General features: G+C 33.4%; 1 protein-coding gene across 1 annotated transcript; it reads left to right on the top strand.

Moving 5' to 3' along the window:
* The first annotated feature begins 8,040 nt into the window (after positions 1-8,040).
* Positions 8,041-14,982, top strand: LOC108481569 (patatin-like protein 2). The gene is made up of 7 exons (XM_017784683.2): positions 8,041-8,280; positions 8,353-8,540; positions 8,640-8,826; positions 13,661-13,822; positions 13,929-14,231; positions 14,310-14,482; positions 14,692-14,982. Exons 1-7 carry the CDS (start codon positions 8,149-8,151, stop codon positions 14,771-14,773), a joined length of 1,227 nt encoding a protein of 408 aa, XP_017640172.1. The 5' UTR covers positions 8,041-8,148; the 3' UTR covers positions 14,774-14,982.
* Positions 14,983-15,935: the final 953 nt, after the last annotated feature.

Here is a 15,935-nt window from a genome sequence, read left to right as displayed (position 1 = left end):
CAAGCGGAGAACACTATAAGACAAAGAGAGAAACAAAGTAAGCTTATAGCTTAGTAAGTAAGTATGTAAATACTAATTAAAAAAATCTAACATGTTTACACAACAATTCAAGTACATCTACTTTAACTTCACTATTCATTCCACTTTGATTAAGTTGTCTCTGCTGCGTCATATTCACTAAATAAATCATAACTCGAGTTACCAAACTCGAAATTCAAATCTGTAAAATTTCCTGAATCTAGACTCATAAAGCTTTTTGCTAATTTTTTCTATAATTTTTGGTTCAGCCGATTAGTACAGTTTATTAGTTAAAGTTTCCTGTTACACAGCTCGTGATCGACCTCTGTTCACTACAAATTGAATTTCTCTCGTTACACAATTCAAACAACCACGAAGTCTGTTTCATTTAAAATAGTCTCAATAAGGAATTTAGGCATGTAAACTATATTTTAATCCTTCCATTTTATAGGATTTTCTTTTTGAAAATTTAGTTTGCACATAATTTTTAATTAATAATATTTCAGTTTGGGATTCATCAAAGTATTCTCTTTTAATTTCATAATTATTTTTATATTTTTAATTATAATTTTTATGATATTTTATAATATTTGAAATATTTTTATATTTTTAACTAGATTATTTTAAAAATTAAATATATAATACTTCCAAGTTGAGTGAGGTTGGAATTAGATAATTTTTTTTAAAGATTAGTTTAGTGTTAAAATTTTAAGTATAAGTTGGTTTGGGATACAATTGGAACTAAAACTTTTACAGTACGTTTGGTTCACTGTAATGGATAGGGCTATAATGGAATAGGGCTGTAATTGAATAGAGCTGTAATAGAATAGAGTTGTAATAAATAATTTAACTGTTTGGTTGAATGGAATGGAATAGAACTGTAATAGTATTTTTGCGTTTGGTTGAATGGAATGATATTGTAATAGCATAAGGAAAAAAACTAAAATGACCAGAATACCCTAGCAGAATTTTTTTTAAGGTAGATGATTATTGTTATTGTTATTAAATTTTAATAAGATTATTATTGAAAATAATTTAATAAAAATAATAAATAGTTTAACTATATTTTAACATAATTATTATTAAATATAATTTAATAACATTCTTTATATAATTATTATATGAATTAAAAATCAAAATATATAATACTATAAAAATATATATAATTTACTTTATTAATAAATGAACAATACATATTACTAAATAGGATAAGTCATTTAAAAATATATTTGCTTATGTATAAGTAAATAATTTATCAAGCATTTAGTAGTGTATAATAATAATATCATTTTCAAAGTGTCAAAGTTTGTTGCAACTGAAATTGATCTTTATTTTCAAAGAATTTCATGTTTTATTTATATAAATACAATTATCCAAATAAATGTTTATTTGAATACTTACATCTTTTAATAATAGATATAATTATTCAAATAAGTTTAAGAGGCACAAATTTTAATAACTAAGAAACATAACTCAATACATACACTCCTTTTGTTTTATATTTGCCCTTGGGCTTTACATCTATCCAATTCTGGTCATAACGGTAGAATGTAATGAAGAATAACGACTGATGGAAGCAACGCAAAAATCATGCATCCAAAAGAAACAAATTCAATAACAGGAAAAACAATAACAAAGACAATGAAAATTGAAAAGACCAATTAATGCATCTGAAAACAAGTTCAAAAATCAGTTGGTCGACAATAGTTGTTAAAAAGAAGAATCATAAAACACAACCTCATGTCCTCTGATAAAAAAAAGCCCCATAATAATCCCAGTTTGTAGTATATGAACCAAAAGCACTTGCTCGCTAAGCGTAATGGTAAAATCCTCACTATTAAAAAAGTTTCCAAAAGTAGAAATAAAGTAGAAGAATCAATCTTCTGCTGCTTAATATTTTATAAAATTCCTATTAAGTCCTACAACTAAGTTCAAGAGCTTCATAGTGATTGAGCCGAGACTACTTTGTTCACATGTTTTGTATAAAACTATCCATGCATCCTAGAGTCCACAAACTAGACATCCGGAATTACTGAAGTTATCCACACAAGCATTTAGAATAGAAATGAAGAGAACCATGAAGATCTAAAACCATGAAAAGAGAATCAGAAGTTGCCAGTCCCGTTCATTAATAATTTACTGACAGAAGACTAGATTTGTTCACCTCTTGAATGGTTTGAAAATATGAATGAACTACCAAATCAAGCTATAAGTCAAATAACTTGGATTGTACAAGAGATTATTAACATCTTCATAAAAGGTTAAACCCAAATAAAAAGACTAAGCATACCTAGATCACAATTTGAAACAAATCAATGAATAGGTTGAGATCCAAGGCTCAAGTAACAGAAGTTCCCAATGATCAAAGATGTTTATTAAATATTTTCAAGCTCCTTTTATGGCTGACACAAAAGATTGTAGATTACTATAGCTTTCTGTAACACCCCTTACCCGTTACCGTCGCCGGAACAGGATACAAGGTATTACCAGAACATAATACCTACCATTAAACATAATCGAAATATAAATATGTCTTGATCAATATTAGCCAACTTTAAAGGCTTGTACAAATTAGCTGGTCGAGTACTGTAACTAATATTTTAAACCTAGACAAATATGACACGTAACAAAATAATTAAGCCTACTATACATGCCATAATTCAAAACGTTTAGTTCAAATACCCTAAAGTAGGATAGTGCGGATAGATCTTCACGATCCTTAACTCCCTGAGCAAGCCGGAGAACACTATAAGACAAAGAGAGAAACAAAGTAAGCTTATAGCTTAGTAAGTAAGTATGTAAATACTAATTAAAAAAATCTAACATGTTTACACAACAATTCAAGTACATCTACTTTAACTTCACTATTCATTCCACTTTGATTAAGCTGTCTCTGCTGCGTCATATTCACTAAATAAATCATAACTCGAGTTACCAAACTCGAAATTAAAATCCGTAAAATTTCCTGAATCTAGACTCATAAAGCTTTTTGCTAATTTTTTCTATAATTTTGGTTCAGCCGATTAGTACAGTTTATTAGTTAAAGTTTCCCTGTTACACAGCTCGACTGATCTGACCTCTGTTCACTACAAATTGAATTTCTCTCAGTACACAATTCAAACAACCCTGAAGTCTGTTTCATTTAAAAATAGTCTCAATAAGGAATTTAGGCATGTAAACTATATTTCTTAATTTGCTTTGTACAATTTTTAATGATTTTTCAAAGTTGGAACAGGGATCACGTATTCATCCTGAGCAAGTCACATACAATTGTAAATATCTCAAAATATAGAATTCCTTTGCTTGCTCTGTTTCTTTTATATGAAAGTAGACTCATTAAACTTTAATTTCACATCTCATTCAACCTCTAATTATATTCCTCCTATTTTTGGTGATTTTTCAAAATCACGTCACTGCTACCATCTAAAAACAGTTTTAATGCTAATTTCACTCTTTCACAAATTCTTTATGCTAACCTCATTTTATCTTATATTTGTATATACCACAAATCATTTTCACCATATTTCATTCACCATAAATATAGGTCCAAACCACAATGTCACCACAAAACCATCCCGTTGAACAATTCGGATCAATCCTCGATATTTAATGGTTTCAAAGACACACCCCACCATCATACTTCGTTTAGTTCGGCTCTCTTGTACACATGGTGAACACTTAGTACCACTCATGCGACCTAGCCGATTTGTCTCGTAGCTCTCTTGTCTACATGGTGTCCGTCACTTGGAATCACGCATGCGACCCAGCTACATTTATCTTTCACGTAGCTCTCTTGTCTACATGGTGTCCTTCACTTGGAATCACGCATGCGACCTAGCTACATTTATCTTTCACGTAGCTCTCTTGTCTACATGGGATACATCTCGTATCACACATGTGACCTAGCTACTACTGGGTGTCTCGTAGCTTTCTTGTACACATGATGTGCACTCGGCATCATACATGTGACCTAGCTACGCTCCATCTATTTTATTCGATTTTTCCGAATGTTCAACCGGATCTCTCTCTATTATTTATTTCCATTCTTCCAATAGTCGATTTATACTTCAACATCAGCTAGTATATACATATAATAGGCTGAAATATAAGAATGTACATGAAATTATTGTAATATTTACATACAAACTTACCTTGGTGCAAAATGTGGAAATTTTGCAATTTAATCCAAAACTTTTTCCTTCCCTGTTCGAGATCAATTCGCGTCTTTCTTGATCTATAATAACACATTTAGCTCATTTAATACTCATACTATTTATTTCAATCCAAAAATCACATCATGGAAAAATTACATTTTGCCCCTAACTTTACAAAATTACATTTTGCCCCTAGGCTCGGAATTAATTTCAGCCCTTATTCTTATGTTTTATGATATGCTGAACATTTTCTCTTCTACAACCACATCAAATTCTCACTCTATCATATAGTTATGAACAATAGGTATTTTTACCGATTATCTGCTTTTACTCGTTTTCACTTAAAACCGAGTAGCACAAGTTATTTAACATAATTTAAAACCTCATATTCTATCATAAAACATCAAAATACACAAATTTCACCTATGGGTATTTTTCCAAATATGAACCCTAGGTTAAATTATTACTAGCATAAGCTTAATCGAGCTTCCGGATTCCAAAACGTAAAGAACATTAAAAACGGGACTTGGAATCACTTACTATGGAGCTTGAAAATTGAAGAAACCCTAGCTATGGAGAGAGGAGAATTCGCAGAAACTAAGGAGGATGATGACCAATTTTGTGTTATTTTTCCCATTTTATTTCATTTAATATCCAAATGACCAAAATGCCCTCCTTACTAAACTTTCAAAAATTCCTTCCATGTCCTAATTTTGTCCATGAACTTAAAATTGGTCAAATTGCTATTTAAGACCTCCTAATTAATATTCCAAAACAATTTCATACTAAAAACTTCTGGGATGCAAATTTTGCAACTTATTCGATTTAGTCCCTACTTTCAATTTAAGCACTTTAGGCATAGAATTTCATCACGAAATTTTCACACAATCATGCAATCATATCATAAACCCCAAAATAATTATAAAACAATTATTTCTATCTCGAATTTGTGGTCACGAAACCACTATTCCGATTAGGCCCTAATTCGGGTTGTCACACTTTCCAATTAAGAAAAACACCATACAGAAAGACAACTAAAGAACCAATTTGACATCCCAAATCAAGAAGGAAAAGAGAAAAAAAAAGAAGTGCATTCACTATTTTTCAGCAACAAAATACCAATCAAATTAATGAATAAGTATGCATGATCCAAGTCCAACATTGAATTTAATTAGCATAAGACCTTCAAAAAAGAAATTAGTAATGAGAATATTATCCATTGTATATTCATCATTGTTTATTTTGGATTTGTATTTTGAGGAGTATAAGTCGATTTATTCTTTATTCAAATTGATGTCTCAACTATTATTTAGACAGATATGTGAATATACATATTAATAAAATAATTTAACAATAGGTTATAAACAAAGAGTAAGTCAAAGAGAGAAATCAATGGCCTCTTGAAAAATTGTATAAAGACTCTGAAGCATAACTTTTATGAGTGTTACGGCCTTTTCAATTGCAGAAGTGGTTTTGCTTGGAGTCTAGACACTAAAATGTGGACTGCTAAGCCTGATCTATGGAAAGCACTTGCGGAGGTTGGTAAAATGTTCTTGTCCAAGTTATCGCTTCTTGTGCTTGGTTATTACTGAACTAATTTCGATTCGTCTTTGTCTTGTTTGTCGGTCAAAACTGATGCAAAAAAATGGATGATTACAAGAATTGCTAATTATGATATGCTTGTGAAGCTTTTTGCTAAAGATAGAGAGAAGAGGAAAGGAGCTAAAAGGGGTCAATTGGGCTGCTCAATAAGTGGCCGAGTATTTGATGGTATCCCTTTGCAAGATGTAGTTGGTGCAAGTATGGAGGAAACAGACACGAATGATACCAGTCAGCAACATCATTGAAAGGGAAAAAACAAAAGGCGACAAGAGTTGAAGTATTTGAAAAGGAGTTTAAAAAGCATAAGAGAAGCAATTAAAGATGTTGCAGAAGCAATTAGGGAGGGGAATATTATAGTCGAGAGAGGACAACTACATGTTTACTCAGAGCAGGAAGTATTTGCAGAATTAGTGAACATAGGGCATATATTTTCCTTATTGCAAACGCTGGGAGCTGAGGAGTGAAAGGAATTTTTTTTGCAGATGATGCATAATAGTTCTGGGGATTTGGCCTGCTAAAATTTATTGGCTGGTTAGGATTCCTTTTTCTTTCATTAACCTTGAATGGGATGGCAAGCAGGGATAATGTACATAAGATATGATGCTTCATAATTTATGGTGTGTTATAGTAGAGCTATTTGCATTCTTTTTTTTTTTTGGTACATTAGTTGATTACTACAGCATCCATATATTAAAGCGAATGGCATTAATGCCTCAACACAAGCTGCAATAATAAGTCAAATCAACAATTCCTTCTATCATCTCCACCTTTCTAACCTATGGCATTATGTTGTATTGCAAAGAACAAACACCTGCATAGAATGTTTAAAAATAAAAGAACACAAGCAATCATGTGTAGAATGTCTAAGGAAATTTTTTGGTGTTACTGTATACTTCCAATACATTATTAATATTAATGAAATAAACAAGCCATTCACTACTTGTGTGTGAGCAAAGACGGTTTTGTTCCCTTGACTGAAGCCCTTTCCAGTTGATCCAATTTCCATGACCTTTTCCAAGCAATCAAATAAAAAATTGATATTTATATCTATGAAAGAGCAAACTTGACATGATCACAAGGCAACTACATAACACAGAAGAAGTAAAAAAGAAGGATAGATTACTTCACAACATACACACCCACACAAGTAATCTTAATTGATCAAAGTAAGAGAACAATAGCCAAAGAAACCCCCTCCAATGACATGGCAAAAAACAAGTTCAACCAAAGGAGAAGAATACCAACTGAATTAGTGTGCTATTGAGACCACGAACAGCATCTGACTACTGATCAAGTTCAAGTAAAAATCTTCTGCTACCAAGGTAACCCCAGGCCTCACCAGTGAAAACAATAACTACAAGCTGCATTAAATTTATAGAAACATTACAAACAAAAAACTTATCTTGGAGATTGACACCTTCCAGAAATGTAGCTAGGGAGAACGCCATAGAAAACCTGTTTATTAAGGTTGTATAAACCATCTATATGAGAAAGGGCATCAACTGCTGTATTTTGGTTGAAAAGAAATTGAAACCGTTAACCCTGATTTCAACCGGAGCTTAAGGATACTGAGAATCGATGGAATTCGCCGGTAGGTAATATTTTGATGGCTTTTAATTTGAAATTGAATCTAGGTTCAGGCTTGGATGGGGTTGGAAATGATGTTTCAGACGTGAAAAAGAGGGAGAAGGCTGGAACGAAATGGGAAACAGACTGAAAAAAAAGAAGAAAATGATCAGATGTGAGAAGGGTAAAGTGGAACAATTTTCACGTTGAATAGGTATTCCCTTGGGGGAGTGTTGAATTGTAAACGGTGATTTTGCCTTGAATAAGGCTGTAAGGAATATGGATGTAATAGCCTATTCAACCAACCAAACAATGGAATAGGGTTAGGCCCACTGAATAAGGTTGTAATGGTTTAACATTACAGCCAACCAAACAAGCTGTTATAGTTACATATATATTTGTGCATGGTAAATCTTGAACCTCATACTCAAAACAGCCTCCATCATTATCAATTTAGCCAAGCCCTTATTGACCTTGTTATCCATTTTAAATATGATTCAAGTTTATATATTATATCAATTAAAAAATATATAGTAATTTTGAATATTTTCTAATAAAATATTTTATTGTAGTAATTAAGAAAGTTAGGCATTAAAATACGGTTTGGGACCAGATTAAAAGCGTAGTTGAGAAGAGAAATGGAAAAGCCTATAAATATCCAGGACAGGCATCGGTCGAGGGCATCAAACGTTACCTAGGATTGGAGACATCTTAATCTAGTTTTGGAATCGAACTCTCTTGCTAATAAGTTAAGATCCTCAAACCATCCCTCATCATAATCCAAGTATCCCACCACCACAATTTTGGTATGGCAAGTCCAAAATCACCCCTTCAACCTCCCACCTATGGCAACTTAATTACTGTTCTTAGTATTGATGGAGGAGGAATTAGGGGGCTTATACCCGGAACTATTCTTGCCTTTTTAGAGTCTCAGCTTCAGGTATCCAAGTACTTAAAAATATATAGTATATACTGTTGTTCACATTTTGTAACGATACACTTATAATTACAGAAGCTGGATGGTGAAGGGGCAAGACTGGCAGATTACTTTGATGTCATTACTGGGACTAGCACCGGCGGCCTTGTCACTGCCATGCTAACTGCACCACACCCGAATGAGGGCCATCGTCCTCTTTTTGCTGCCAAAGATATCAATGATTTCTACCTTCAGCACTGCCCAAAAATCTTCCCTCAAGATGGGTAGTTAATCTCTGGAGCTTGTTCATTTGTAGTTTAAAACGGAACAGAAGCTTCTTGTAATTACAGCTGATCCTTGTTGTATTTGTAATTATATAACAGCTCTCCGTTCGCACCGGTTGCAAATTTGGTCAAATCTCTAACTGGTCCGAAATATGATGGTGAATATCTGCACAATATTGTGAGGGAAAAGCTGGGAGAAACCAGATTGGACCAAACATTGACAAACGTTGTCATCCCAACATTTGACATCAAACAACTCCAACCAAGAATTTTCTCCTCCTATGAGGTCTCATTTCTCATCTGTTAGAATTAAGTGACCCAAATTCTTATTTAAATAAAATACGATGGAAAATAAAATAAAAGTAAAATCCATATAGAACTAGACTTCTTTTATTTTATTTTAGAATAAGGTTTTTAAACCTTATTAAACTCCATCTATTTTATATTGATTAGGATAAGGTGTTTCAATCCTACTAGAATATGGCTTTGCAAGCCTATAAATAGACATAGTCTATTCCTCTTGTATTAGAGTAAAAATTTTTCGACATAGTGAATTTTCTTCTCCTCGCCCGTGGTTTTTTTCCGAAAGGGTTTCACGTAAAATTTATGTGTTCTTTATTTTTATTTATTTTATTCTATTTTATTTTTCACAAATTGGTATCGAGCTTAGGGTTATTCATCTCGATCACGGTAATGGCGTCTTTGAAGTATGAAATTCATTGTTGGATCGCAACACCGATTTGCGTTGTGGCAAATTAAGATGCAAGCGGTTCTTGCAGATGGATCTAAAGGATGCCCGCTAGGATAGATAAGATGCCTTCGACATTAACAGATGAAGAGAAGAAGCGTAAGGATCGAAAGGCATTAACACAATTACATCGCATTTGTCCAACGAAATTTTGCGGGATGTGATGAAAGAGAAAACCGCCATTGCATTATGGAAGAGGCTAGAACAAATATGTATGTCGAAAACTCTAACAAGCAAGTTGCATATGAAGCGGCGTCTTTATGCTCATCGTTTGGAGGAAGGTGCGTCAGACACGAACACTTAACAGTGTTTAAAGAAATTCTCTCAAACTTGGAGGCCATGGAGGTTCAAGATGATAAGGAAGATCTAGGGTTGATTCTACTTTGTTCGTTGCCCGTCTTATTCAACCTTTAGAGACACGATTTTATATAGCCGCGAGTCTCTCACAGTTGATGAGGTTTATGATTCTTTAACCTCGTATGATAAGATGAAGCATCTTGTGGTTAAACCCAACTCTCGGGAGAGGGTCTCATTGTTCGTGGGAGACAAGATGGAATGTTGATGATGATCGTGGTAGAACACAGAACGGAATCCTCGTGGTAAATCTAAGGGTAGATCGAAATCTTCAAACAGAGGTAAAACTTGCAACTTCGCAAGAAGAAAGGGCACATTAAATCTGAGTGCTATAAGCTACAAAATAAGATTAAAAGGAGGCTGCGAATCAAAAGGAAAACAGCCGGAAAATTCGGTGAAGTGATGTTGTAGAAGACTACAGCGATGGTGAACTTCTAGTTGCTACATCAATGATTCTAAAGTAAGCGAGTGGATACTTGATTCAGCTGCACCTTCCACATGAGTCCCAATCGGGATTGGTTTACAACTTATGAAACAAGATCTGAAGGTGTTGTTTTGATGGGAAATAATGCTTCATGTAAAATCGCGGTGTTGGAACAATTAAAGTTAAGATGTTTGATGGAGTTGTCGAACACTTAGTGACGTGCGGCATGTTCCGAATTGAAAAGAAATTTAATTTCGTTGAGTACTATTGATTCAAAAGGGTATAGATACACACTGAAAGTGGGGTTTTAAAGATTTCAAAGGGTCCTTGTTGTGATGAAAGGGCAAAGAAAGATTGCCAAGTTATATGTTTCTGAGGTTCTCATCATTATTGGTGATGCAATTGCCGCTTCCTCTTCCTTGTCGGATGATGATATTACTAAACTTTGGCATATCGCCTAGGGCATATGAGTGAGAATGGCATGGCGTAATTAAGCAAAGAGGACTTCTTAATGGGCAAGGAATTTGCAAACTGAATTTCTGTGAGCACCTTGTGTTTTGGGAAGCAAAGAGAGTTCGATTCACTAGAGGAATCCATAACACGAAGGAAACGTTGGAGTATATCCATTACGATCTGTGGGGGCCGTCGAGTGCCTTCGAGAGGTGGAGCTAATTATATGCTAACCTTTATTGATGATTTTTCGAGAAAAGTTTGGGCGTTCTTCCGAAGGTAAAAGCGATGTGTTTTCCACATTTAAGTCTTGGAAAATTATGATTGAAAAGCAGATGGGAAAAGCAGATAAAATACCTCCGCATGCAGACAATGGCTTAGAGTTACGTTACGATGAGTTTAATAGATTGTGCAAGTCGAAGGATCATGAGACACTTGACATTCGTCATACTCCACAAAGAAAAGCGGTGTTGCGAGCGAATGAACAGAGCGATCATGGAGAAAGTTCGATGTATGTTGTCAAATGCCAACTTACCGAAGTCATTTTGGGCGTAAGCGACCTCTCTCGCATGTTTTTGATCAACCGATCTCCATCCGTTGCCATTGAGAAAAGACTCCACAAGAGGTATGGTGCGGTAATCCCGCTAATTATTCGATTTAAAGATTTTTGGGTGTCCTGCGTATGCTCATGTTGATAATGGAAAATTGGAACCGAGATCCATTAAATGCGTTTTCTTGGTTATAAAGTGGTGTAAAAGGCTATAAGTTATGGTGTCCTGAAAATAGAAAAGTTGTGATTAGCAGAGATGTTGTTTTTGATGAAAGCGCTATGCTACCTAACTTATCTCTTAAAGACTCTTCCAATAAAGAAAACCAAAAGCGGTGGAGCATCGATTAATACGAATCAACTCCTCAAGCCAAGTACAAAAATTGAGAATAGAGTTGCTTCTTCACCGCAATACTCTATCGCCAAAAACAGGACAAGAAGAGAAATTAAACCTCCAAAGAAGTATGCCGAGGTTGATCTAGTTGCTTATGCTTTAAATGTGGTGAAGATATAGATGCGAATCAAGAGCCATTTAATTATTACGAGGCGATTAGTGTGAAGACTCGAGAAAAGTGGATGTTTGCTATGCAAGAGGAGATGGAATCACTTCACAAAAACAGAACATGGGATCTTGTAAAACTTCCTAAAGGTAAAAAGGCATTCGTTGTAAATGGGTGTTTAAAAGAAAGAAGGACTCCGGAGTTGAAGAACCGGATATAAAGCAAGGCTTGTTGCAAAGGGTTCTGATCAAATTCGAGTGGACTTCACAGATGTGTTCTCTCCGGTTGTTAAGCATAGTTCGATTCGAGCTTTGCTTGGTATTGTGGCCATGCATGATTTGGAGCTTGAGCGGTTAGATGTAAAAGCGCATTTTGCATGGAGAACTTGAGGAAGATATTTACATGCAACCACGGAGGGTTTTATAGTCTCGAAAAAGAGGACTATGTTTGCTTCTTGAAAAAGTCCCTTTACGGTTTGAAACGATCACCAAGACAAGTGGTACAAGAGGTTTGATTCTTTTATGACTTCTCATGATTTCAAAAGAAGTAGTTTTGACAGTTGTGTCTACTTTAAGAAAAACAGTGATGGTTCTTTTGTGTATCTACTTCTTTATGTTGATGACATGTTGATAGCGACAAAAGATAAAGAGAGATAAGAAAGGTTAAAGCCCAACTAAGTGAAGAATTTGAGATGAAAGATTTAGGACCAGCAAAGAAGATACTTGGTATGGAGATTCTCAGAGATAGAAAAGCAAGTAAATTGTACCTAAGTCGGAAGGGTACATTGAGAAAGTTCTTTGCGAGTTCAATATGCGAGTGCTAAGCTCTGTTAGTACTCCTTTAGCACCCATTTCAGACTTTCATCGGCCTTATCTCCTCAATCGATAATGAGATTGAGTACATGTCACATGTTCCATACTCTAGTGCAGAGGATCTCTCATGTATGCTATGGTTTGTTCACGTCGATTTATCATATGCGGTCGGTGCGATTAGCGATACATGGCGAATCTGGTAAAGAACATTGGAAAGCGATTCGATGGATTTTAAGATACTTACGAGGCACTACTAATGTTTGCTTACAGTTTGGAAGAACTAAAGATGGAGTTATAGGGTATGTTGATGCTGATTTTCTTGGAGACCTTGATAGAAGAAGATCTCTCACGAGTTACGTCTTTACAATCGGAGGTTGTGCAATTAGTTGGAAAGCCACTTTGCAAACTACGATCGCTTTGTCTACCACTGAAGTCGAGTACATGGCAATTCATGAGGCTTGTAAAGAAGCTATTTGGTTGAAGGGACTATTTAGTGAACTCAATGAAGACCTTCAAATCAGCACGATATTTTGTGACATCAGAGTGCCATCTTTCTTACAAAAGATCAAATGTTTCATGAGAGAACAAAACACATTGATATTCGGTATCATTTTGTTCGTGATATTATTGCTCGTGGTGATATTGTTGTGAGCAAAATTAGCACTCATGAAAATCCTGCAGATATGATGACTAAGTCACTTCCTATAACCAAGTTTGAGCATTGCTTAGACTTGGTTGGTGTTCATTGTTGAAGTTAAACTCTTAAGGGTTTTTGGAAGAGGTGAAGAACTTGTTTATTGAAAGTTCGCGATGAAGAACTTGTTCATTGAGAATTTGTGTCAAGGTGGAGATTGTTAGAATTAAGTGACCCAAATTCTTATTTAAATAAAATACGATGGAAAATAAAATAAAAGTAAAATCCATATAGAACTAGACTTCTTTTATTTTATTTTAGAATAAGGTTTTTAAACCTTATTAAACTCCATCTATTTTATATTGATTAGGATAAGGTGTTTCAATCCTACTAGAATATGGCTTTGCAAGCCTATAAATAGACATAGTCTATTCCTCTTGTATTAGAGTAAAAATTTTTCGACATAGTGAATTTTCTTCTCCTCTGCCCGTGGTTTTTTTCCCGAAAGGGTTTCCACGTAAAATTTATGTGTTCTTTATTTTTATTTATTTTATTCTATTTTATTTTTCACATCATCAAATAATATATATTTATATATTTTAAATTTCTTTACTTTGTCATTATTTGATGTGAGATACTACCATTGTGCAGGTTCAGTACAATACTTTCCAAAATGCATTGCTCTCTGATATATGTATTGGAACTTCTGCTGCGCCAACCTATCTTCCTGCACATCAATTTGAAATAAAAAATTCCACCGGCGAAGTCCAAGAATTCCATCTTATAGATGGCGGTGTTGCTGCAAATAATCCCGTATGTATATATACAGAGAGATAGATAGATTGATGTTTTTAACGTAAAGGAAATTCTCGGCGCTGCAAGTTAATAATTATATGGTTTTAATCGATTCTTATAACAGACTTTAGTAGCCATCAGCGAAGTGGCGAAGGAAATAAATCGCGAAAGCAATGATTTCTTCCATATAAAGCCAAACGACTACGCTCGTTTCCAGGTCTTATCCTTGGGCACTGGTTCGCAAAATCCTGAAGAGAAGTACCCAGCTCACAAGGCAGCAAAATGGGGTGTCTTGGGATGGTTGACTTCTGAACATTCATCTCCATTAATTGATGTGTTTATGCAAGCAAGCACTGATATGGTGGACTTTCATCTCGCTTCTGTTTTCCGAGCACTTCATAGTGAACACAGTTATCTCCGTATTCAGGTATATAGATACATTCATTAAAATATGTATTATATACACTTGAATCTAAAGTGACTTAAAAAGAAAAGAAAATTGCAGGATGATACACTATCTGGAGCGGTGACATCAATAGATATTTCTACCAAAGAAAACTTGGAGAATCTTGTAAAACGTGGGGAAGAATTGTTGAAAAAACCAGTTTCCAGGGTGAATTTGGAGACTGGTAAATTCGAGCCTGTTGATCAGGGTACAAATGAAGAGGCTCTCATCAGGTATACATTATATACACACACAAGTATATTAAAAAATTTCATATATTTAAATGATGATATTCTGTATCCATGTGCAAGAAATGTTGGATTTTTTTTATTTTTTTTTTGAAAAAAGAAGGGATATGAAGATGTTGTAGTATTATTGTGTCATAAATTCATTATATAATCCTTAAAAATTTGGGGTTACTTTTGCTTCTGATCATTTGCAGATTAGCTGAAGTGCTATCTGAAGAGAAGCGGCTTCGTGAAATGAGATCACCGCATGGAAGCTTCAACGAAGAACGTAAATGATCATTTGGAACTAAGCTAAAATATAAGCCGCTAAATTCAATTTACCACCTAATTAATTCTAATGTAGTTATTTATTTTCCATTTAATTTGTGTTTTTGTCAAAATCTATTTTTTCCTTTTTCCTTTATTAAGTTACTAGTATGTTTTCTCCCACGCTTTCTGTTGGGATAACTATTTGTTTTTAATTAAATAATAAAGAAAAAATTTAAAGGTCACATTTACTCAATGTTGTTGTATTCTTCGTATATAAGAAATTTAATCTTCATATTTTTATTTTCAAGAATTCAATTTCTCTACTTTTAAATTTCAAAATTTAGATCTATTTGTTAATATTGTTAATTTTTTTATTAAATTTGTTGGTGCTAATAATTAGTAAAATTTTACATATCATTTTTATTAGAGTAAAATATTTAGACTATCTAAAAATATTATAAAAATTAAGGTACTAAATTATGTCAAAATTAAAATATATAAATTAAATTTCAAATTTAAACAAAATGTAAAGATCAAATTAAAATCTAACTATTTCTATAATCTAAAAAATAGAGAATTTAGAATTGAAATTTACCGATTATACTCTCATGTTAAAAAAGGAAAACAAAAACAATTGACTTGTCCATTGTGGAAGGCCTTAGGGCCTTCCTTGTATACATATGTATGCTAGAAAATCAGTGGGATGGATTCGAAAAATAGAAACATATGACAGCTAATTACTTCAATTCTCACGTAATAATCATTGTAATTACTGGATGTAACTGAATTGAATGTAATTAGAGTAATTATTATGAGTAATTATACCCAAAATTAATTACTCTATAATTTTCAAATATTCATATATGATTTAACTTTAAGAAATTATTTTCATACAAATTTAATCATAATTTTTTTATAAGCATGAACACGTCACGAGAGCTTGAGGCGATTATGACAAAAACTTTTCTAAAGTTGTATTATAAGTCTTAAAAAATTATATTATAAAAAATTATGTTCATTTTATAAATTTACAACAAAAATATATTATTTAAATTAAAAAGTTCTAAAATTATGACCAAAAGGTATATTGTAAAAAATAATTTGTGTGCAATAAAAATGTAGAAAAAGTGTTAAAATATACTTATTTATAAAAATTATGGCAAAAAGTATGGACATGAGTATCCATGCT

This window comes from Gossypium arboreum, chromosome 3, assembly GCF_025698485.1.
Source record: "Gossypium arboreum isolate Shixiya-1 chromosome 3, ASM2569848v2, whole genome shotgun sequence".
NCBI lineage: Eukaryota > Viridiplantae > Streptophyta > Magnoliopsida > Malvales > Malvaceae > Gossypium > Gossypium arboreum.
The sequence above is the reverse complement of the archived record's forward strand: the minus strand, read 5'-3'. Positions and strand labels throughout refer to the sequence as shown.